This window comes from Strigops habroptila, chromosome 2 (genome assembly GCF_004027225.2).
Source record: "Strigops habroptila isolate Jane chromosome 2, bStrHab1.2.pri, whole genome shotgun sequence".
Classification (NCBI taxonomy): Eukaryota; Metazoa; Chordata; class Aves; order Psittaciformes; family Psittacidae; genus Strigops; species Strigops habroptila.
Window position 1 is genome coordinate 93,801,254 of NC_044278.2, and position 23,160 is coordinate 93,824,413.

At 42.4% G+C, this 23,160-nt stretch overlaps 2 protein-coding genes and 1 long non-coding RNA gene across 3 annotated transcripts in view; all 3 read left to right on the forward strand.

The window, feature by feature from the left end:
- Positions 1-1,097: 1,097 nt before the first annotated feature.
- On the forward strand, positions 1,098-13,995 carry SLC25A30 (solute carrier family 25 member 30). Its single transcript, XM_030477621.1, has 10 exons — positions 1,098-1,240; positions 4,399-4,477; positions 5,902-6,049; positions 6,705-6,799; positions 7,074-7,159; positions 8,104-8,199; positions 9,937-10,061; positions 10,598-10,736; positions 11,655-11,735; positions 12,461-13,995. The coding sequence occupies exons 2-10, from the start codon at positions 4,414-4,416 to the stop codon at positions 12,497-12,499; spliced, it is 873 nt and encodes a 290-aa protein (XP_030333481.1). The 5' UTR covers positions 1,098-1,240; positions 4,399-4,413; the 3' UTR covers positions 12,500-13,995.
- Positions 13,996-14,668: 673 nt separating this feature from the next.
- COG3 (component of oligomeric golgi complex 3) overlaps positions 14,669-23,160 on the forward strand; it is a 33,033-nt gene continuing 24,541 nt past the window's right edge. The window contains exons 1-7 of the mRNA XM_030477622.1: positions 14,669-14,922; positions 17,381-17,527; positions 18,061-18,122; positions 19,831-19,996; positions 20,787-20,861; positions 20,983-21,075; positions 21,353-21,478. Coding sequence (XP_030333482.1) covers positions 14,761-14,922; positions 17,381-17,527; positions 18,061-18,122; positions 19,831-19,996; positions 20,787-20,861; positions 20,983-21,075; positions 21,353-21,478 — 831 coding nt within the window. The 5' untranslated portion in view covers positions 14,669-14,760. The remainder of the gene's footprint in view (positions 14,923-17,380; positions 17,528-18,060; positions 18,123-19,830; positions 19,997-20,786; positions 20,862-20,982; positions 21,076-21,352; positions 21,479-23,160) is intronic.
- On the forward strand, positions 18,129-19,702 carry LOC115604492. The gene is made up of 2 exons (XR_003990278.1): positions 18,129-18,445; positions 18,488-19,702. It is a non-coding gene; the product is annotated as an uncharacterized LOC115604492 (long non-coding RNA).

A 23,160-nucleotide genomic window follows, 5' to 3' on the forward strand; every position in this document is an offset into this window, starting at 1 on the left:
GGAGCAATACTGCAAGATGTTTTGACCTTTTGGGGTAAGGCATGCCATCTGGTTGCAAGGCAGCAGAGTGACAGCAGCAGCAGGGTAGATCCTACAAGCACGTCTGGCAGCTCTTTGGTCAGAAAGGGAAAGTGCTGAGTTGCCAGAATAGACTGCTTTTGGAGGCAGAGAAGGAACTAACTTCAACTACTTCAGAGGGAGTCCTGGGCTCTGACCCAAGGGAACTGACACGTTGTCCACTCACCTAGTGTGGGTGGACTGGTCACTGACACCCGTACTGTGGCTGAGACCTGCCCTTTTGGGTAGCGCCTGTGCCACTGCTGGTGCCCTGCACAGCACACCCTGAGCTTTCTGGAAGGGTACTGGATATGTATTTACAAGGCAATATAAAGCTCAGTGCATAATTTCAGCATTGGCAATGCAAAGAAATTGTAAAGAATTGCATAAAGCTGCATAATTGGACTAGATGACCTTTGAAAGTCCCTTCCCACCCAAATATTCTATGATAGTAAAAAAAAAAAAAAAAAAAAAAAATCACTTGTGGAACTATATTGTCAAAAATATTTAACCGGGTATTTTAAAGAGCAAACCCACCCTGCCCCTTTGTGTTCCTTCTCAGAGCAGATATCAAAGTTTCCCGTAGCAGTTTAAGGAAGCTTAACCCAGATACAGCTGTGGTGTCGCTAGGCACTGCAAACCTAGAGACAAAATCTAAACGCAACTGTAAACCTAGGGACAGAATAATGTCGTTATAGTTAATGATGAGGAGGAACCCCGAGGGGTGAGCAGCCTGTTCACTAACCGAGGAGGACTGCAATGCCTGACATTCCTAGCACAGTCCCCCGGGGCGACATTGCTAGTGGAAAATACCATACTGTCCCAGCCAGCCACAGGTGTCCCAAAGCCAGCAGCGAAGGGCGGCTCCTGACGGGAAAGACAGGGACAATTTCTACCCCCTTTCCCCAGTTTACTACAGGCTCGACATCGCCCTTAAACCAATTCCCCCTCCGCGGGCCCTTTAAATCCACCCCTGCCACACACCCCCTTCTCCGGCTTTCGCCGGCTCGTCCCCTCAGGCGAGCCCGCCCCGACGGCCGGGCGGGGCGGGGCCGGGCTGGGCCCCGCGCTCCCCAACCGCCGCCCTGCCTGAAGGGAGCGGGGCAGGGCAGCGGTTTATAACCGGCAGCGGCGGGGCGGCGGCCGTTGGCACACCGGGACACGGGCAGGGCAGGCCCTGGCGGTGAGTGGGGCGGGGGCAGCTACTGGCCTTTCAGGTTGCGGGTGATGGTAGGGAGTCACCTCTCGGCCGGCCGGGTGCAGGTGTTTCTCAGTGAGCTTCACCTAGTGCTGCCTCTGAAGGAGGGCGAAGGTTTGCTGAGCTTTGCTCGGCACCCTCCAGAGCCTTCCACCCCCGAGTAGGGACATGCCGCTTCCTTTTCTTTCCCTTGTTTTCCCCTCCTGATCCCGTTCATTTCGAGGCGAAGGTGTGCTTTGTTCTGTAGGCGGTCGTTGCCGAAAGGTTGTTTGGTCGGTGCAGTGGTTATTGCCTCCTCCCTTCGCCCCTTCACAGGTGTCGTTGTGTCACTGCTCCAGCTGTTTAAAATAGGCTGGCGGTGCTGCTCAGGGAGGCACTGCTGCCGGGCATCCCTTTAGTTGGGAAGGGCTTTCACTAGCTTCCCTACTTGTAAAACAGCTGCTATTTTGCAGGGACTTGCCCCGATGGCTGCTAGCTTTAGCCCTAGCCTTTTTCTTTCTGATCATACTTCACTGCTTGAATAAGAACTCTGAGCTGTGTGGCTGCAGTTAAATCTATGCAGTTAAAAAGTATTGCTTAGATAACTGTGTTGCATGTGTGAGCTTCTATTACAGGTAATAGTTTTTTAGGACTAACAGTTCATTAGTGTAAGCCTTCTGTAACAGTCAAATCCATTTTAAATAGCTAAAACTACTGTAAGCTAGAGTATACTGTGGGCTTAGTATGCTAGCAATATGTTTAACTAATGAAGAATTTGATATGTGTCTTTTAAAGTCTGTTTCCTAACAGGGAAATATCTAAATATTTGTCCTAACTGATTCATTCTTTTATGGAACTTTGGCTTTTGATTTTTATTTCAGTTACATTGCCAGTTAAGAGCAATCAAACTTGCTTCTAACTTTTGCAGTGTGTGGATGAATCTGTATTAATTTAACCCAGTGTCCATTAGGGAGAGTACCTCCTCTGTCATCTTCCTGATGTTCAGGGAACAACTTTGATAAAACTGGAGACCTCACTATAATGAGGGCTAACTTCTGTTTGCCACTCATCTGATACTTTTATCAGAGTAGGGAAGAAATTCTGAGTAAGAAGCAAAACAAGAATTCAGAAAAGAATAAGGAAGAAGTTCTTTACTGTGAGGTGGTGAGGCACTGGAACAGGTTGCCCAAAGAAGTGGTAAATGCTCCATCTCTGCCAGTGTTCAAGGCCAGGTTGGACAGCATTGGGTGACATGGTCTAGTGTGAGGCATCCCTGCCCATGGCAGGGGGATTGGAACTAGATGATCTTAAGGTCGTTTCCAACCCAAACTATTCTGTGATAGTATGAAAATGAGACAGCTGAGGTGAAAGGGCAAAATTGCTTGCTGGTGTAAGGTTTTTGAGAGATATATATATTTAGATAAGCTCTGCCACTCTGCTTTTATTTCTTCATATAAGTATGTAAAGTTAGAAGGGGGGATGGCAGGGTAGAAGTGGAAAGCCTCATATCCTTAGTTTGGCCTAAACAGCAGGAGAGGAGGTTAGTAAGCCTTTCAGAGGCACAAACCTCAGCAGTGCTATGTAAGGCCCTCACATTGGGATGCATCAAAGGAACAGTGTGCTGTAAGATTTCTGCATTAGGGTGTCCTACACATGTATTGGAACTTCAGCCAGCATTAGTAGTTCTGTGTACAAATGGGAAACTTTATTTGGCGATGTTTGCACACTTCTACATCATGTCAGTGCCCCAGAATTACATAGAAAAACTGGGTAGCCTTCGTTGCCTAGGCAGAGTGAAATAAAAATGCAGATATGTGTATTAATTTTAGCAATGTTACAGTGTTTGTGATAGATGGAAACTTGTTAATGTGTTGAGGGACAAAGCTAATTGTATTTTCAATTTTGACAAGTTTCTCCAGAGCAAAGATCACATGTATGGCTGATAGTGGGGAAACTGAGCTTGGCTGTGTCGCTGTTAATTAAGTGATCTGCCATTTATCATGACAGAGCAGGAATACAAGGAACTTGGAGCTGGAAGTGGCCTCCCTCTGGCACAGTGTCATACCCGTGTGGCTCTGATGCTTTTGTATTGAAAAGCTGGCATAATCTAAGCCTGTAGCTCCTGATCTTTGTGCTGTGCAGTTCTTGGCAACGTAGTGGGTGTCCTTACTTGCCTTTTCCTCTCCTTTTTTTTTTTTTTTTTTTTTTTTTTTAACATTGGTGCTGTTCTTGGCAGCAGCCTGAGGAATAAGGTGGTTTTCTATGTGCTTGGTGGTTGAGTATTTGAAATTGTGCTTTGAGCTGTGATGGGTTTTTTATTAATTGGCAACAAATAACTGTAGAATCCAATGTTTAGGGGAGGATATTGTAGAAGATGGGCAATGGAAAGTATTTACATTATAAGAAAGGGAAAAAGTAAGCTGTGGAGAGGCCTACTTTGTTTTCGGAAGGGCAATCTTGTATTGGCTGCACTAGTCTGGTTTTGCAGTTATTGACTCTTTTTGAAGGCAATGGGATTATTTCAGCATCTTGAAAAGCCTGTGCCAGAGTTAATTATGATTTGTGTCACTTTGTCAAAGTCACTTAGTTGATTTCTAAGTTAGAGCAGCCTTTTTTACTGTAAAAGGCCTTATGTACCTGACTACACTATTTTCATGTAATGTTCACAGGAATTAACATTGTGAACACTAGTAGCAGAAATAGGTCTTAATGGAAGCAAAGTGTTTTATGCATCCTTATTTTCTGACCAACTGTAGCAGCTCAGCTCATGTTAATGTTGATATCAGGAAAAGAGGAACAAAAGTTTAGTAATTGTTGTAAAATTTCATTTGATTGCAGGATTTAGTCCAGCTAATTCAGTTTGGTAAGAGTTGTTGGAGGTTATTCACTGCGGTGCTCCTTAAGGTCATGTCTGGGAGACAAACTACTTTAACCTTTCATGGTGAGGATAGTGGTGGCCCAAATACAAGGTAGAGACATTGATTTGTGCCTAGATGCCTTTTGTGTGGTAATTACTGACTACTGATTATAAAAGGTAGTAAATGCTTTTATCCTTGATGTGCTTGGAAGGTTCATCTTAAATGGACACGACACAAAACTTTATTAAATGTTAGCATATATATTTATATAACATGTACTTACAGAAGCATTGTCTTATTTTGCAGAAAGAATAATCAATAATGTCTGCACTAAACTGGAAGCCCTTTATCTATGGAGGTTTAGCATCAATCACTGCAGAATGTGGTAAGCTTTTCTCGTAACTGTTTAGATAATTTCCAGTACTCAGTCTCTTTTAAAAAAACAAGCTTGGTTCCATGGTATCAGTAGTATATGGTAGTCTAAAGCACAGGAGGCTTTTTCCTTAATACTGACTAAGGAGTTGCTCAGGACTTTGTTAGTGTCAGAACATTTCTGTCTGTAAACTCTCATCCCTTGTGAGTCTTGTTTTTATACAGACTTTGCCTTTGCATTCTATTATTTGGTGTTTGATCTGTTCCTGGACAGTGGTCATAAGTATACCCAGCTTTTGTGTTGCTGGAGTAGGCAAGTTAAGCTCTTAGCTTGTAAAATTTTTCTCTTAGCTTTTCTGAGTATGTTGCAGTTGAAATTCCCTTTTCTTGACTGTGAGTGGCTGATTAGATTGGAATACCTAAATTCAGTTAGTGAGCATCATAGAATAATTGATATGGTGAGGCAGTGCATCGGATGTCTTGGTGTCTACTCTAAAGACAAACCTAAAATACCAACATCCTTTCAAAGTCTTACCTGAATTGCATGTACATGAAAATAAAGCAAGTCTGGTTTTTCATAATAGAAGAACACAGCCTGACATGTGGTGGGCTTGCATGTGAAATTTATCTAATAAATAGGTGTTGTATATTAAAAATACTATTTTGTTTTCCTTTTCTATGTTCTTTTATGAATAATGTTCAAACTTGAGTTTGAAGTGTCTCTTACTTGACTTGGCTGAATGTGGCCAGTGATGGCGAGAGCTTTGTGAGGGAGACAAGCAATTCATAAAAAGCCTTGCTTGTCTGGTAAACCTCATTAGAACAGATGTAGTTAATCCTGACTCCTATTAGTGTTTAGATGAATATTGAATGTTGAAGTGGTCTCTGTCCTAAAGATAAGTTTTAGAGGAATAGGCTTCTAAGCCCTTTCATGAGGGAGCATGGAGAGTATGAACTTGACATAGCAGTAGGCTACAGGAAAGCAGTGACAGAAATGGCTACTGCTGCTGTTGCTTTTTTAGATTCCAGGCTAGAATCTGTATAGCTTGTCCTATGGAATTTATTTCTTGGCCTTCAATTAAATGTTCTTAAAAGATGTTGGTAGAACACACATCCAAACTCTGTACTTGATTGTGATTGCAGAGTCTGTTCAGTGTGGCTGTTTACAAGCAGACAACACCCTATTTCCTAAAAACATAATGAATGCAAAACAAACATAGGAAGCAGGTAGGGCCTCTGACAAGCTTTTAGAAGAAACAAAGTGACATAAAATGAATCACTTGCTTAAAAGAAAGTCTTGGTAAAAGAGACTTTTTTTCCTGTGGGAGTGTTTATGTATTTTAGTATATAATAAAGGTTACTGATTTTTATATCATGTTCTTTGTTGTGTTTGGTTAGGTAAGTACTTGATTAATTTTTTGATTTTTTTTCTTTGAGGTACTTTCCCCATTGATCTGACCAAAACACGTCTCCAGGTTCAAGGTCAAGTTAGTGATGCCAAATATAAAGAGATCCGCTACCGTGGAATGGTGCATGCACTAGTCAGAATATGCAGAGAAGAAGGATTGAAGGCCTTATACTCTGGGTAAAACTAACTGACTTGCAGTAATGGTTTATGAACAGTCTATTGATAAGTATGAGCTCATAGTGTGTAAATTCTTGGGTTTCAGAATTGTAAGGTATTTGGTTATCCTCAATCTGGAAGTTGAAAGTCCAAGCTTAGATTGCTTCAATCTTTGTACTCTGCAATAGCATTTCATTTTAAAAAAACCCCAAACAAACAAACAAAACCTACTTGGGGCGGGGAGGGGTGGGGGTGGGAATAGCGAAGCATAAAGTTGTTCTATACAATGCTGCTATGCTTGTTCCATCTCATGAAAAATTGAATTAACATTTGTGTATAAATGGACATGCTTTTCTTTAAAACGTGCAAGATGGTGGGGGAAAGATGTAATCTGCAGATTACATTTCACACAGGCTTGCCAGCTATTTTATAAATTTACAAGTTGAGGCATGCTCTAATAGTAATCCTTCCCCAGTTCATTCATGTTCTTGCAGGCTTTAGTCAAAAGAACCCAAAACCCCAAACCTTTTGTCTATAGTGAGATTAAATTGTTGATTTAAATGGTCAGACCTTTCTCTGGTAGATATCTTCTCTTCAGTTTCCTGCTCTAAAAAGTATTTGCTCATCAGTCTTTTGCAATTTAGAGCATAAATATTATCACTACCTATTTTTACAGGATTGCACCTGCAATGCTACGGCAAGCTTTGTATGGAACTATAAAAATAGGCACTTACCAGAGCTTAAAAAGGACATTTGTTGAACATCCAGAAGGTGAGTGGGTTTTTTCAATTTAATTGAGGACTGATTTGCTTGAAGCTGGTTGTTTCCATTTGGTATCTTACTGTCACAGTTTGAACAAGTCTACTGATAATGGCTTTCCTTGTACCAGTTAAAGTGAACCAGCAAGGAAAATTTGTCAGAGCGGTTCTTAAGGCTTCTGTAACTGGTACTCTCTCTGGTTAAAAGAGGGGTGGCATCATCCTACCCTGATGCATCTAAAGCTTTGTAAATCTGCAGCTAAACTACTTCTTTGTTTATGGAATAGATGAAACCCTGATGATAAATGTTCTATGTGGTGTTCTTTCGGGAGTAATCTCATCATCTATTGCCAATCCTACAGATGTCTTAAAGGTAAGTATCTAGAGTTTGCCTGTCCATTTTTGTCCTCTCCTTGAGGAAATGCAGAATCTCGTGATGAATAGAAGATCTGTAACCCTATTTATTCTCATCTCTTGACTTTTAAAAATCAGTAACATCCTGAATTCTTGGAAGCTCCTTTTAGTCCATACTTATAATTTGGAAGTATGCACCGGGAAACTGATGGCTGGGTGGGTAGTTGGATCCATATAACATTTTCTCGGGGTGAAGAGAGAATAATATGGCTTAACTTTCATGCTATGTTGTGTGTGAAAGCCACACTGCGTATTTTATCTATAGTTCTTGATAATACTGTTATACTAGGATGTTGTAGAGCTCAGAAGGATTGATGGTATTTAACTTACAAAACTGTAGCATATGACTTGTATGGCTGCCTCTAATGAAAAAAAAAAAAAGAAGACTATTTGAAGTGTGGGTACAATTAGTTATTTCCCAAAATTATGTCCATGTATCAACTTACTTGTCACCAAACTTGTTCTTGGGAGCCTGCCGTGGTAACTATCAAATACCTTCTTGGAAATCCGCAGGGTTGAAGACCATGGTTCTCACTAGCTGAAGCCTTAATCATTTTAACCTTCCATTTTAACGTGTTCCTGTGAGAACACTGTAAAGGACATCCTGCAGAACCCATCTGTCAGTCTAATCTAAATGGAGTAGTATGTGAGAACAGAAATAGAAGTGACTTAATGCGGCTGAGAATTATACCATGTACTTGTTCAAAATTAGCAGCTGCATTTGGATAGTCAGGTCAAAAGATTGCATCATACTTATGATAATGTCAGCTATTAATTTTTATTCTAAGAGAACTTGAGTTTACTAAAAAGATGTTAACTTAAAATGTCAATAAAACTGTATTAAGCTATTGTTGCAAGTTTGAAAAATATTTATATTCTGATTTATCTTCAAATGAATTGCAGATCAGAATGCAAGCCCAAGGTAGTGTCATTCAAGGAGGAATGATGGGCAACTTCATACAGATCTACCAAAACGAAGGCACTAAAGGCTTATGGAAGGCAAGTTTGTTGGACTGTATTCTACATTTTGAGCACATGTTCTTGCTCAACTGAATTTCATGTACTTCTGCAGTATTCTCAGTTAAAATATGGAGAAGCTAATATGGATGTAGTTTGTCAGGACAACTGCATTGCTGGTGTCTTGGTATGTTTTGACAGAGGGTTACTGCCAGTCTTGTGTTCAAGGATTAGCCAGTTACTAAAGGGGAGATAAAAGGAGGCATAAATTAGGGTGACTGGCTCCAGGACTAGTTTAGCAATCCTTTGCAAGACACCTCTCAATCTGTATGCTCTGCTTTTTTTAAAACACACTAAACAATATTTGGAAATGAAGGCACTAATGAACGCCCCCTCTAGCTCAGGATTTCTTGTAGTCAGTCTTGTAGGTTGTCTCTTATGCCAATTACAGCCAGTGAGTGTATAACAACTGAAGATCCAAAATGGACAATTGTTCTGAAACAGCTGAAAAATAGAAATGTTTTTCTATTAGTGTGCTTTTCTCTGCAGAGTTTCTTGATCTCCATTTTTCTGTTCATATTCCTTATTTTGCCAGTTTTTCAGTTAGCATTAAGGGACACAGTATCATCCCGTTATTGAGGTCATAGCTTGCTGTTGATCTAAGAATTTGGAGGTTAAGCAGAGATGGAGTAGCATAAAGAAACTGAAATTGCCATGCAGTGTGGATGCTGGAGAGGGACTCTTCATCAGAGACTGTAGTGATAGGGCAAGGGTGATGGGTTCAAACGCCAACAGGGGAAATTCCGGTTAGATATAAGGAAGCTCTTTACTGTGAGGGTGGTGAGGCACTGGAACAGGTTGCCCAGGAAAGTGGTAAATGCTCCATCCCTGCCAGTGTTCAAGGCCAGGTTGGATGGAGCCTTGGGTGACACGGTCTAGTGTGAGGCATCCCTGCCCATGGCAGGGGTTTTGGAACTAGATGATCTTAAGGTCGTTTCCAACCCTAACCATTCTGTGATTCTAAGTGTTCTATCTATTAGTTTGAATTTTTGGTTTTTTGGAGCACATACATCTGAGACTTGTGCTAATTAGCCTTATTTGTATTCACAGTGTTCTTAACACATTCATGGTGTGTTGCTTTGTATTATGAGAGTGTCCTGGTTTTGGCTGGGATAGTTTTCTTCCTAGCAGCTGGTACAGTGCTGTGTTTTGGCTTTAGTCTGAGAGTTACACTGATAACACATCAATTTTTTTGAGTTGCTGCTCAGTAGTATTTACCCTGATCAAGAACTTTTCAGTCTCTCATGCTTTGCCAGTGAGAAGGGGCACAAGAAGCCAGGAGGGAGCAGAGATAGGACACCTGACCCAAACTAGCCAAAGGAGTGTGCCATATCATGGGACATCATGCTCAGTATATAAACTGTGAGGAGTTGGCCAGGAGGGGCTGATTGTTGCTCAGGGGTGGGCTGGGCATCAGTCACTGGGTGGTGAGCAATTGTATTGTGCATCACTTGTCTGTCTGGGGTTTTCTTCCTCTTTCTCCTATTTCTATTATTATTAAATCATTTTACTTCAATTATTAAATTGTTCTCATCTCAACCCATGGGTTTTACCTTTTTCTGAGTCTCCTCTCCATCCCACCAGAGGCCAGGGGAAGCGGGTGAGCAGCTGCGTGGTACTTTAGTTGCAGGCTGGGATTAAACCCTGACAAAAAGCTAGGGTTTGCTGCTGGTGCACAAAGCTAATTTTAAACTTCAGGTGTATCTTTTCTTTTGCCAGGGAGTATCATTGACAGCACAGAGAGCTGCTGTTGTTGTTGGAGTGGAACTGCCAGTGTATGACCTTATCAAGAAGCACATAATTATGTCTGGATTTATGGGAGATACAGTATATACTCACTTCCTGTAAGTTTGCATAACTAACTGTTTGCAGAGCTCATCATTGATTAGGTCTCATTATGGGGGGGGTCAGTATTTTGATTTTTGTCATCTATAAATTTAAAAATATATTTAAATATACTTTTGATGTGTTTATACTTTTTAATGCAGTAGCATCTGAAATGGTAGCATATAGCATGGTACTTAATTTTATTTAGGATTTGGATTAACTTCCTTTTGAATATGGAATTTTTTGTGGGTGGTCCAAATCATTCAGCTGTGCAAATTGAAGTTAGAGGAGAGTTCCAATCAAATATTTGCTATTCTCAAAGGCACAAACATCTGTTCAAGTGTATGGAGACTGTATATAAGGACTATATATCAAATCTTCAAAATGATGCTTTATAGGAAATGAAAAGTAATTTTTCTCATTTATTAGCAGATGTAATTTTTAAGTAAAAGCATTAAGTGCTCATTATTCCCCCTCCCCAGAAAACATGCAGTAATTCTTGTGCATCTCTAAGTGTGGTAGATCAAATTTCATTAAACCTTTCTTTTGTTAGCTCAAGTTTTACTTGTGGGTTTGCTGGAGCCCTTGCATCCAACCCAATTGATGTTGTAAGAACACGCATGATGAATCAGAGAAGCCAACAACATGGGGGACACTCAAACTACAAGGGTTCTTTGGATTGCTTGTTGCAAGTAAGTAGTTGCTTTATCAACTTAAGCAGGAATCGGTGCCCTTGGGCAATGATTTTGGTGTAGAGCTTGAAATTGTTCTATGTTTCCAAGTAACTTAGATATGCTTTTTGCCATAATGCTCAAAAGGACTAAACTACCAATAATGCACTGGGTGTGAAAAATATCTACTGTCTTGACAGAAAGGCAGTATGTGCTGCAGGCACCTGGTTCCTTTTGGTGCTTGGAGGAGGGCACTGTCTCTTGCTTAACTTTGTAAGATGTAACATTTGATATATTGGTAGGAAATAATAACTTCATAGGTCAGTCCTTGAAGAACACCTGCTGGGGTAGATGGTTTTCTCTGCTTACTGCGTAGTGGAGAGGCTCGTACAGCCAAAGGCAGTATCAGTGTCTGATTTTGATTATTTTGGCTTGGGTTGCTTAAATACCTACATTGGATATGAGGTGGGAGCGTGATGGCCTTTTATATGCAGAAGAGTGGCTGGACAGTGCAGTTTCTATTGCAGAACAAGTCGCACTGTCCAGTGTAATTTTGTGAAGTCCATAAAGCAAACTGGAAAATCTCAAGGGGGTGCCAGATGTGAGCTACAGGTTTGTATATACATGGGGGGGTGTGTGTATGTGTGTGTGTGTGTATATATATACACACACCCCCCCCCCCCCCATCTGCAAGGGCTTTTATAGGGGTAAAAAAAGTCCAGGAATGTAATTTGGACAAATCTGGGTTGGGTACTGAATGACCTGCATCTTTACTTACCATGGTAATGTGGGCATCGCTAATTTTGGCTTTATATAGTGAAATGTTTTTGTCTCATCACACAACATGTTTAGGAGGTGCTGCCTAGATTTCTCACTAATAAGAATTATTTGTTCTTACAGTGTGGTGTTTGTGTTTTGTTTTTTTCTTCCTTTCCCCAGACATGGAAGAATGAAGGCTTTTTTGCTCTATATAAGGGGTTTTGGCCAAACTGGTTAAGACTTGGTCCTTGGAATATCATTGTATCCTTTTCAAAGGTGTGCAAAATTAGGAAGCTAGCCATAAAACAGCAGGTATTGAAACTTCACAGAATGCTCAGTGTGGAAAGTGTCACATCAGCACAAATATTCCCTTCCTATGAATAGGAAATTGTGTAGTTGACAGTCTTCTTCATCAGCTGCTGCTGGTCAGAGTGAATTTGTGATTCACATAGAGTGAATATTGGAATGTTACCTTGCAAAGCATTTTTCTGTTCCTCCAATTTTATACTTGTCCATTTCTGTGGTTTGGAGCCTAGCTTTAAATAAAATTGCCCAGATAAGTTAGGAATGGGGGCTACTTCCAAAACTGGGGGAAATGATGCTTAGCCGTGAAGTCTTTTTCATTTCTCTTGCACAATTTTGTTTCAAGAGCCAGCTGATGAGAGCCCTGGGAAGTGAGTTGGTAGTAATGTTTTTTTACCATGAGCAAACCTACTTTAGCCCATCAAAGCTCAGTGAGTAAAGACTCTAAACACTTTCACAGTGTTCTCCTGCCTCCTCAGTCCTGTGTTTAAGATCCAGAGAAATAAGTATGGGAAAGGGATTGGCATCACCAGCATTAAAGCAAGTTTCATTTTTCTGCCTAGTACTGTGTGACAAAAATGGCCAACCAGCAGGATTGCTGGACAGATGCAGCTGTCCTTTAGTGGTGAGGTGGCCATTTTCCACATGTGAATAGGAAAGTTTTCCTTAATCAGCCGTCCCAGTTCTTTCTGACATATGAACAGCTGAAGAAGTTGGACTGACATGCTGAACTGTATCCTGAATTCTGTGAATGTACTGTTTGAGTTTAGAGCAACATGTAAGTTGTCTCAAGTATTTACTCCTTGTTGTCTGAGATGCTGGCCAGAGGAAGAGGTCACTGCAAGACTGTTGTGAATGAGAAGAACCTGGAAGTGGTTTCAAGGCTGACTGGCTTCTGTAACAGCAGCTTGCTTATGTGACTCAGTGGGTGATATGTGCTCTTTTCTAGACTGAACCAAATATGGTGGCATTCCTTCTGTCAGCTGTGTAAGTGTGCTTGAATGTGAAGGTCTGTGAGCAGCTTTATGCTGTTGAGGCTCAGATGCACAGTGTTTTATAAAACAGGCAAAGAACAATCTTTCTGCAAAGGAAGACGGCTAGTACCACACAGCTGGTCTTCTCCTGTTTCCACAAGGGTATACAATTTGACTGTGGTAGTTCATAGTTTCTGAGTAACTGGAAGTGTCACAAGATGTCCTTTCAGGCTTTCAGTTCAGTAAAATACCTGCTGCAAGACAAAAATCTGCTTCCGGTTTTAGAGCTTTTCTGTGTTCTAAGACCTTAGATGTTGGCATAAGTTGCTGGGAATAATCCAGTTTCCTTTGAAAGCATGGTTGCTACAGCTGTCAGTTTTGCATAGTTGCAGGTGTTCTTCCATATATCATTCTTGATTTTCAGTGTGATTCTTCAACAAATGCATATGTAAATTGCAAGTAGGAATGAAGTTGGAGCAAGTCCATGCTCATCTGTGAGTCTTGCAGAGAAACTTTCCATGCTTTTGCTGTTGTTGGGAAGAACTACTTGTAATGGATACTGGATGTTATGTATCATCTGAGAGATACAAGTTTTACACTGAGCAGTTCAGGCTATGTTATGTAGGTGCCGTGGGAAAAGAACCAGGCTCCTCCAAAGGTAAATCCACAATAAAGACTGTTTTCCTTCTTTAAGATGACACTCAAACCCAGAACTACTGACCACTTCCATACATGCAAGTAAACTCTTCATGTAGAAATCAACCACAACTTCTTCAACCATGACCTTTTGGCTGAAATGTATATCTTAAACTTCAGGGCCATTAACTAAACAGTACGTCAAGGTTCTTAAATGCTGCTGGTGAATTCCAGGCAAGGAGATGTGCAAGATGTCAGTCATGGGATGGTCCTGTGTTTACAGAGGATGGCAAAGTGGGATGTATAGCTTTGTATTTTTGTGGCATTGTGTGAATCTCTTAAGCAGTTTTGGTTAACTGTACATTCCACTTAAACTGTGTTATAATTTCAAAATTGCTATATTCTCAAGATCCACAACTGGATTTTTAAATGCACAAGGCACTTTCTTTCCTGAACTACAAATTTTTGTGTACTGTTATGCTATGTGCAGTGGTTTCCTGCACAGCCGTTTCTGGGCTTTAATAGACATACTTGTAGAAACTTTTGTACACTATGTAAACTAAGTGTATGGGTTTTGTAACCTTATTAAAAGTTTTCAAATCATTGTGTAATGACTCTGAACTGCTCAGTTTGGAGTGACGGTAGGGGGAGGAGCGGAGTGTGCTTATACCCGTTATGCTGTAGGGAAGATGGGCTGAAACTAATGGCTGAGCGCTTAGGGTGTGAGAATGGTGAAACAAAATCTTAAAGTCATAGAATGGTTTGGGCTGGAAAGGACCTCAAGATCATCCCCTGCCCCTGCCACAGGCAGGGACACCTTCCGCTGGACCCGGTTGCTCAATGGACTTGCTCCAACAGCTCCATATCCTCACAGTTCCCATGTCCTATCCATAACTAGGGCTTCAAGGTCTCAGCTGAAGCTGATTGCTGCAGACAATGCCTCCAGCTCTTTAAGTCAGAGGTGCTTCATTGAAGATTTAGCTGATGCCCAAGAGGAGCGTGGTTTGCCTGGGGCAAGCTGCCATCGCCAGGGCTGTCCTGCGGCCTCGGGAAAGAAAGCCCCTGGGCATGGGGAGGACGGGCAGCCTCCCGCCCGTCCCTTCCCCACCCCGCCGCCGGTGTCCCCAGCCCCGAGCAGCGGGAGGGCGGCCGGCGCCGCGCGGTGGCCAGGCCCGGGGATGCGGCAGGCACTGAGCTCCTCCCCGCCGGCAGGGGGTGCCGTCCCGGCCGGCTGACTCACTGGTCCCCACCAATGACGCTCCTGCTACGCGACGCAGAGCGGGGTGCGCTGCGCCTCCCCGGAAGCGCTGCCGCGCTGTTCCGCCGCGCCCCGCCCCGCTCTCGGCCCGGCCGCTCAGCCCTGCGCCGCCAGCATGGCGGAGCCGCCGCCCGCGGAGCCGGCGGGCAGGGATGTGCGGGACCGCCTGAGCCTGTGGGACCGCCGCCCGCAGCCCGCCGCGCCGCTCAGCGACCGACAGACTGACTCGGTGCTGGAGCTGAAGGCGGCGGCCGAGAACTTGCCGGTGCCGCCCGAGGTGAGGCGGCGGCGCTGCCCGGCTGAGCGCGGGTGGGCGGGCGGGAGGAGCCGCAGTGCCACGTCGCCAGGCGGCCGGCTGGGGCGTGCGGGGCAGCCGCTGCCCGGCGGTGACCACGGGGCTCAGCAGCGGTTTGCGTTCCCGCGGGCCGTGAGGCACCGAGCCCTCCCCTCGCTGCGCCCACAGCCGCTGCCCCGGGCCCCGGCAGGGCTCATCCTTCCCTCAGGACTCCCTGCCGCGGTGCAGCCCGCCCGTCCCGGCTGTTAGGGGCTGGTGGGCAGCGGTGGCAGCTTTCCGCCTAAAGTCCACGGGGCTTTCTCTGCCTGGCCTTGCCTCGGTTCATCAAGAGTTCTTTCTCCTGAAACTGAGAGCTTCCGTCGTGGAGTTCTGTGGTTTTCATAGAATCACAGAGTGGTTTGGGTCGGAATGGACCTAAAGCTCATCTAGTTGCAACCCCCTGCCATGGGCAGGGACACCTTCCACTAGACCAGGTTGCTCCAAGCCCCGTCCAGCCTGGCCTTGAACGCTGCCAGGAATGGGGCAGCCACAGCTTCTCTGGGCAGCCTGTGCCACTGCCTCACCACCCTCACAGGGAAGAACTGTGCTTAATAATAGTTTTGGTCGTCTTAACTTGATCCTGATCAATGCATAGCTGCTGGCACTAGTGTTACTTCCAAGTACAACTTACAGCTGATTTAGCGAGATCTAAAAGACAGGGATAGTGGTAAAAAGCTTAATAATTTGTTATTTCCATGGAAGACATGGTCTCCTATTCAGTTATAAAATATTAGACTCTAATGAGTTGATTATTGATGAATGCTCCCTTGTCTGCAAGGGGAAGTGGAGTGAAATGTTTGCGTGCCTTAACTGCACTTTTCATGAGAGGTTTTGTATTTGAACAGGAACATAGCACCAGATATACTGCCATAAAATCAACAAAGCTGGCTCTCAGCAAGTGTCTGAAAGGTCAAAATAACAAAGAGGAGGGAGTAAAACAGTTCCTCCCTGAAATGCACCTGTTCATTTCATGCTTCCTGGTTTATTTTTTTATGTAAGCTGTATGTATCTGTACTCAAGTAAATATTGGCAGGTATCCAAAATGATTGTAGAAGTTTATGCTGCTATCAGAGCAGGTTTTTAAGGATCCAACCCAGCTTTGCAACAAGGCAGGTACTGTATTTGCTGTTCAGGACAGCAGGGATGCCACGACATTGAGTAATTCAGCTGGTCTTCACCTCTGATGAACTGGATTGGGACAGTGGTGTCTCAGCTGTTCTGGAAAAGCAGGCTCCAATGGTCTCATCTTTTCCTCAGTAGTAGTCACAAGAGAAACCCTGGCTCGCAGCTGGGGATCCTGCCTGTTTTGGGGGGCCAGGGGAGGGAAAAGAGATATGCTTAGATATTTCCTAATATCTAATTAATTCTACCCTCTTTCAGTTTAAAGCCATTCCCCCTTGTCCTGGCCCTACATGCCTCCGTAAAATGTCTCTCTCCAGATTTCTTGCAGGCCCCCTTTAGGCACTGGAAGCTGCTCTAAGGTCTCCCCTGAGCCTTCTCTTCTCCAGGCTGAACAAGCCCAGCTCTCTCAGCCTGTCTTCATAGGAGAGGTGCTCCAGCCCTCTGAGCATCTTTGTGGCCCTCCCACGGACCTACTCCAACAGGTCCATGTCCCTCTTGTGTTGGGTTCTCCAGAGCTGAATGCAGTACTGCAGCTGGGGTCTCAGAAGACCTCCCTTGGCTTGCTGGTCATACTACTGGTGATGCAGCCCTCATACAGCTGGCTTTCTGGGCTGCAAGCATACGTTGCTGGATCATATTGAGCTTCTTGTCATCCAGCAGCCCCAAGTCCTTCTCCTCGGGGCTTCTCTCAATCCTGCTTGGATTTCTGCTTGTGATTGCCCTGACCCAGGTGCAGGACCTTGCATTTGAAAGAATATGAAACATTGGATAAATTCTGGCAGTATTAAGTCTTGGATTATCTCTGAATATCTGGCAAAAAAGTCTTGACAATTCCTGTGCAGTGGCGTTGCCTGGCAGTGTACAACATAGTGGCATTTATTTTGCTTTTGCATGCTTTCCGAATTCTTCTGTTCTCAGATACTTTTCTAGTGCTTTTCTCTGAGTATAGAACCTGACATAGTAGGTCATCAGTATGTGGGATACATGTACGTTCAGTTTCTGTTCTTACACAAATGTGTACTTGTGTAAAATTCTGTGTAATATTTTCTAACTTTGACTAAAAAAAACGGAATCGTTAGGTGCTTCTGAATATATAGATAATGGTAGTTGTTGGTGTATTATCATATTGTTAGATAAAATGTCCATTGCATTTATTTCTTTAGAAGTAGACGCCTGTATCTTTCTCAGGTTGATGCTTTGGATTATGTTATTGTAGCTGTGCTGAATATACTAATTCTTAGTAAGATCTCTAACAAAGCTTGTGGGTTTTTGTGAGCAGCTTCCAATTGAAGATTTGTGCAGCCTGACGTCCCAGTCACTAGCTGTTACGCTGGCAGCTGCAGTGCCAGAATCCACAGAGGATGTCCTTCTGAAAGGGTTTGCCATACTGGGGATGGAGGATGAAAGAATTGAAACAGCACAGCAGGTAAGTGATGCTGAAGAACCTCCAAGGTGTAGTGATCTTCTTCAGAGAATGTGTGAGTTTCTGTGTCTCTTGCCTAACTTTTAGTGGGTTTGTTAAATATTTGGGGATGTTTTCAAGTTGCATGAAGAGACTTTGGGGAAAAAAGTCTTAGTTCTTAAGTGGTAGATACTTTTCCCGTTTTGAGTAGAGTCTTTTGTGAGAGTAAGGCACCCCTTCAGTAAGGTGGTGTTGCTCATAATATAAAAGAATGTTGTGCCCCCTCCCTCCTGTTCTAATGTGACAGCCTTGTTCTTGTGCAAATAAAACCAGATTAAATCCAGTCTTTCCCATTTTAATTTAGCAAAGGAATAGAATATAATGTTTCAGTTGGAAGTAACCTACAACAAAGAGTTATGGTTTGTTTCCTTGATTAATAATTAAGTTCTGAAACAGCTCTTTTTAACAGAAGCTCATCTTCATTTTATAGATCTGATTTTATTTTTAATTGATTTCATGTGATGTCTGTATTTTTCACACCGTAAAATCTCTTCTAGTTCTTCTCGTGGTTTGCTCAGGTACAGACACAGATGGATCAAGATGAAGGTGCCAAGTACAGGTACGTGTTCTTCCTCAGTTCCTTTCACTGTAAGCAGTTCAAACCTCAAAGGGCTTAATCTTGTTTATATAATGTTAGCGCACATTTGGGTTCAGCTGGCAGGGAATGGGGGAATGTGTTGGAACAGCTGAAGCTTTTCAAGGCAGTATGCCCCACGCCCAACCTGAAGGCTATTGCCCTTATGGCAGAGAAGTTAAAAGGGGTGCAGATTTCCTTGTGAACTGCCCAGTATAATAAAACAGATTTAAATTAGTTTGGCTTATAGACAGGGCTGTAGACAAAAGCAATCTAGGAGCTTTCATACGCCTTTTCAGCTGCTGCTGGTGCTATTGAAATGGCATCCTCTGAGGGCAAGACTTTGTAAGCAGGTGTGGCTGGTAGTCATTTCTGCTCTCGCTGTTTGGTTCCCCAGTGACTATGGCTGTGATTCTATATCTGCATTCCCTGCATGCCTTGACACTGCGCTGAGCTCCAGTTTTGAGACTTGGCATTCTCAGCTATTTTCGTCAAACTGACTTTTCTATCAGGCTCAGAAGAACCCCTTCCCACTGACTTCCACAGTTACTCCTTGAGAGTCTGAAGTACAGCTGAATGGCTTAACCAGAGCTGCTGATGGCTTTTAGGGAAACTGGCTTGTGCTTTGAGACTTTACAAACTTGTCCTTGGCCACAAAGAGATGCTGCTTTATTCCCCTCTTCTGTTCTTCTCTGCTTTTGCTTGGTCTGTCTCTTCCACTCTTGCTCTGACGTTTGAGGACATGATGTTTCTTAAAAGCAGAGGTTTAGGCATAAACTAAGCCCATGATCGTATCATTAACAACCTGAAAAGGGTAGCACCCTTGAATTTTGTCAGCTGACATGTTCATAATAGCGCACAAAGGTACCTAAGTGTGCCATGAATGCGGAATGGTTTGTAGGATGGCCAATATGTAATTGTTTGCAGGAGGCCAGAGGAGCAGGAGGAAAATTAGTAACTTTTCCTGAGGTACACTAAAGGGTTGCAAATGACTACAGAGAATTGTGATTTTTACTTGCTGCTTTGTATGTGGTAAAGTAGAGCTCAGAAGTTTTAGCCGACACCCAAGAGTAATTCATTTGAATAATGTTTTGGTCAAGCAGAATGGTTGGCATGTTTTTGGTGGTCATCTAGAGTTTATATTTGCATTGAGCCTTAGACAAACTTGGTGACATTAGATACTGGATCTATTTCATTTAAGCCTCTTTCAATCCTCCCAGTAAGTTTTGAATCCTCTGGCTAATTTCAGCTACTTTAGGAAAATGTAAGTGATTTCTAAATGAAAACTGAAAATTGTATAGAAGAGGAGAACCAAATTAGCATCACTGTTGGAAGCAAGGCAGGCAGAATTTGGCTGATGGCAGTAGTCAGCAGTAGTCACTATGTTTGTGCTGTCCATTTAGACAGTCTTCATATGCTCTAGACTAGGTGTGATGCATGCTGCTGCTTTCTGGGTAGGCTTGCTATACGGAATGGTGGGGAAATGGAGTTACTGTGGTGGCTGTTCCAAACCCTATAACTCTGTTATTTCTGCAGATCATGAAGCATCTGCTTATTGTGCACTCTTGCTTTATGCAAGTGGTCTTTTATTCCTAGAGAGAGAAAGGTAGTTGCAGTTCCCTATAGGCAGCTGGATTTGCAAATACAGAAAGTGGAATTTTACTACTGTTATCTGTTGATTCTCTTTTTCCAGACAGATGAGGGATTACTTGTCTGGCTTTCAGGAGCAGTGTGATGCTATCTTGAACGATGTGAATAGTGCTCTTCAGCACTTGGAGTCACTGCAAAAACAGTATCTTTTTGTATCCACAAAGACAGGAACGCTGCATGAGGCCTGTGAACAGCTTTTGAAAGAGCAGGTAATCTTTGATGAGAGGATCACTGGAAACTTCTAAGATACCATAAGTGAAATTTGCTTGTTCTCAGGCTGGGAAAAATTGTGAGCTGTGATGACAATCCCTCTGTTTGCTTCGGACCTCATTTTTGGTGTGTTTCACCTGCAGCTAGGCTGTCAGGCTCTGTGCAGTAAAATGTTGACTGTGTGTTGATGCACACTGTAATCAAGAAGGATAGCCAGCTGAGAGGAGCTTTTGTAACTGATGCCTGGCAAGTGCAAACTTTGAGATTAATAATTCATATAAATTAAAGAAGTATTTTGAGATCGTTGTTGGAAGAAAGATTTAAATTACAAGCTTCTTTCCCAGACACTTCCTTTTTCTTCATGAACTGCTATAACAGTGATATAATAAACATGTCTTTTTAGCATGACTGGATAAGAGAGAACTTCTTAAGACTCCAATCCTGAAATACAGGATTTCTGCAGTTCTCTGTAATACTGACGACAGCACTGCTGGTTTTATGCAGTATTATCTGTGGAATGCTGAGGAACTTGTAAAATATGTGTGTTTTTAAATACACTTTTGAGAGTAATGTGTCTTTCTCTGGTAAGAGAGAGCAAGAGAACACTGCTGTATTCTGCATCTTTTATTGCACTTATTTAGTTTCAGGTTTCCTGGAGGTAGGTAACACTGGTGGGTGCTGAGAGCCAAAAGAGAGGCTGAATAATATATATATTTATATACGTATAAAATATATATTTAAACTACTTGCTAGGTTGCTGATTTTCTTTTATTTATTGTTTTTTAATAGTCAGAACTAGTTGACCTGGCTGAAAACATCCAGCAGAAACTTTCTTATTTTAATGAGCTGGAAAACATCAACACAGTAAGTATTATTCCACTGTTAACAGTCTTAGAAAATGAAGGTGTACTCATTTTTTGAAGTTTGTCTCCAGCACTGAGTTACTTGCGTTCCTTACAATGATGCTTTGTCTTGTTTTTCAAAGAAATTGAATTCCCCTACGCTGTCCGTGAACAGTGAAGGATTCATTCCCATGCTGGCTAAACTTGATGATTGTATTGCATATATTTCATCACATGTAAGTAATTCTGTATTGGTTTTGGTTACATTTTAATAGTTCCAAAACTATGTATTCATACTATTTTTGTGGTGTTCCCTCCCCCCACTCCCCAAAATGTCCTGTCTGCTAAATAAAGTAAGAAAGCAAAGATAAACTTATTTCCTGAATATATTTAACATTCTGCTTAATTTTTATAAACTACTACATGTCTAGCTAGTAAAAAGAGTATTTTAAATTTTGATAATTTTTTTACTCTTAGTGTTTGTAATTAAAGTGGATTTTTTATTTCTTTCAGCCGAATTTTAAAGATTATCCTGTATATTTGATAAAGTTTAAACAATGCCTTTCTAAAGCTATGCACCTTATCAAGACATACACTGTGAATACACTACAGAACCTCACAAGCCAGTTAATGAAAAGGGTAAGATGAATCAGTAAGTGGTAACTCGAGCTGTCCTGAAATGTCTATTGCAACACTATACAGTTTTCTTCTCTTTTTATTTCCTTGAGGCTGGGAGGTACCATCAGTTTTGTTTGAAAACAGGTCAGTCCTGTACCACTGTGTTTGTGTAGATTGGCCAAGTTTCAGCTGAATCTGTCAGAGAAGTAGTGATTCAAAAGATTTAAAAATAGTAATAGTTAAAAAGTCCTGGAAATTGAAGACGGAGAAGTAGGTGAATTGAAGAAGGTAGACAGTAACCTCAGTGAAGGCCAGGGGTGGATAAATGACTGTTAGGGAGGCAGCAACCAGCTGGCCAGAGAGCATGCTTTCCTGTAGCAGTTTGTGCACAGTAGCTCTGAATCTGCTCTAGTGCATGCTGCTGTGTGTTGCCAAATGGGGAGGCTGCACAAGAGGAAGATGGGTACTGTGGGGTCTGTTTTGGAGTGGGATAGTTAGAGACAGAGGGAGAGGTTGCAAGAAGTACTTAAAGTATACAAGAGCTGGGTGTCATAGGATGAAAACAAAGCACAACTCTGAGTTAGGACATGAGTCGGTATTATATTCCAGTAAGTATTTTTGGGTGTTCTTGGTCATCTGAATATTTCTTTTTTGATAAGTTTGTGTAGCTGAGGAGAATAACCGTGACAGGTTCCTACCAGTTTTGGCAGTATCTTTTGGTTAGTTTTAAAGTGTTGACAGTGAAGTTAGAGAGTCACAGGGAAGAGTTAGGTGCTTTACTCCCACTCACTCCAGTGGGATTTAGGCATAAAGATGAGTAGGGAGGTTTTTTTATTTCATTAAAATGTTAGTAATTTCATGCTGCAGTATTTTGGCAGAGGAGAAAGGAGAGGGAAATGTCTCTTTCTACACACTTTATTTCTCCAATTAATTTTTGTATGCCTTGTGCTCAGTCCTATTACAGGCAAACTTGTTGTGAGGGATAACCAGTGAAATTGAAAGATGCTAGAATTGAGAACTGACAGACATAAAAGAGGGGGACTTTAGACAATCTTACTGGAAACTTGCTAAGGATACTCCAGGAGTGAAGATCTTTGTTTGGTACAAAACTAGTTTTAAAGAAAACAACATAGAAAGATTAGATGCCAACAGATTGCCATGACTAAGCTGAATTCAAGCAGAATTGAACATTTCTCTTAACGAGCATGTCTACAGAAAGAAGTGAAACCTTATTTCTGGATTTGAACTGCTGCTTAGCAGTTTTAAGTCAGGAAGGAGACCTCTTTTAGGATTCAGATGGCCTCTTCCTTCCCATCTGCATGGGGGTTTTGCGGATGTTTTGCACATATCTCTGAAACATCTAATGTCTGCTTTCTGCTAGAAATGCAGTAGTGGACCAGTGGTCTTTAGCGGTGATCAAGCATTGAGATTTCTTGTTGCAACACAAGAGGTCTTGTCAGGACTGAAAAGGGACTGATAAGAGCTAGATGTTCTTTGTTAGTTCTGACATATGAGTGTTTAGGGATTTTGGTCTGTGTTTGTAGAAAGATGATCAGATTGCTCAAAGGGATGACAATAGGTGGGGAAGGTGGAAGAGTTTTCCTGTCCCCACCTTGTTTCAAGGGAAGGCCATCTGCTTTTCTCTCTCTCATCAGTGGGGATAAAGGGAAAAAAGCCTGGTGGCTAAATTGGGTCTCTGCTGT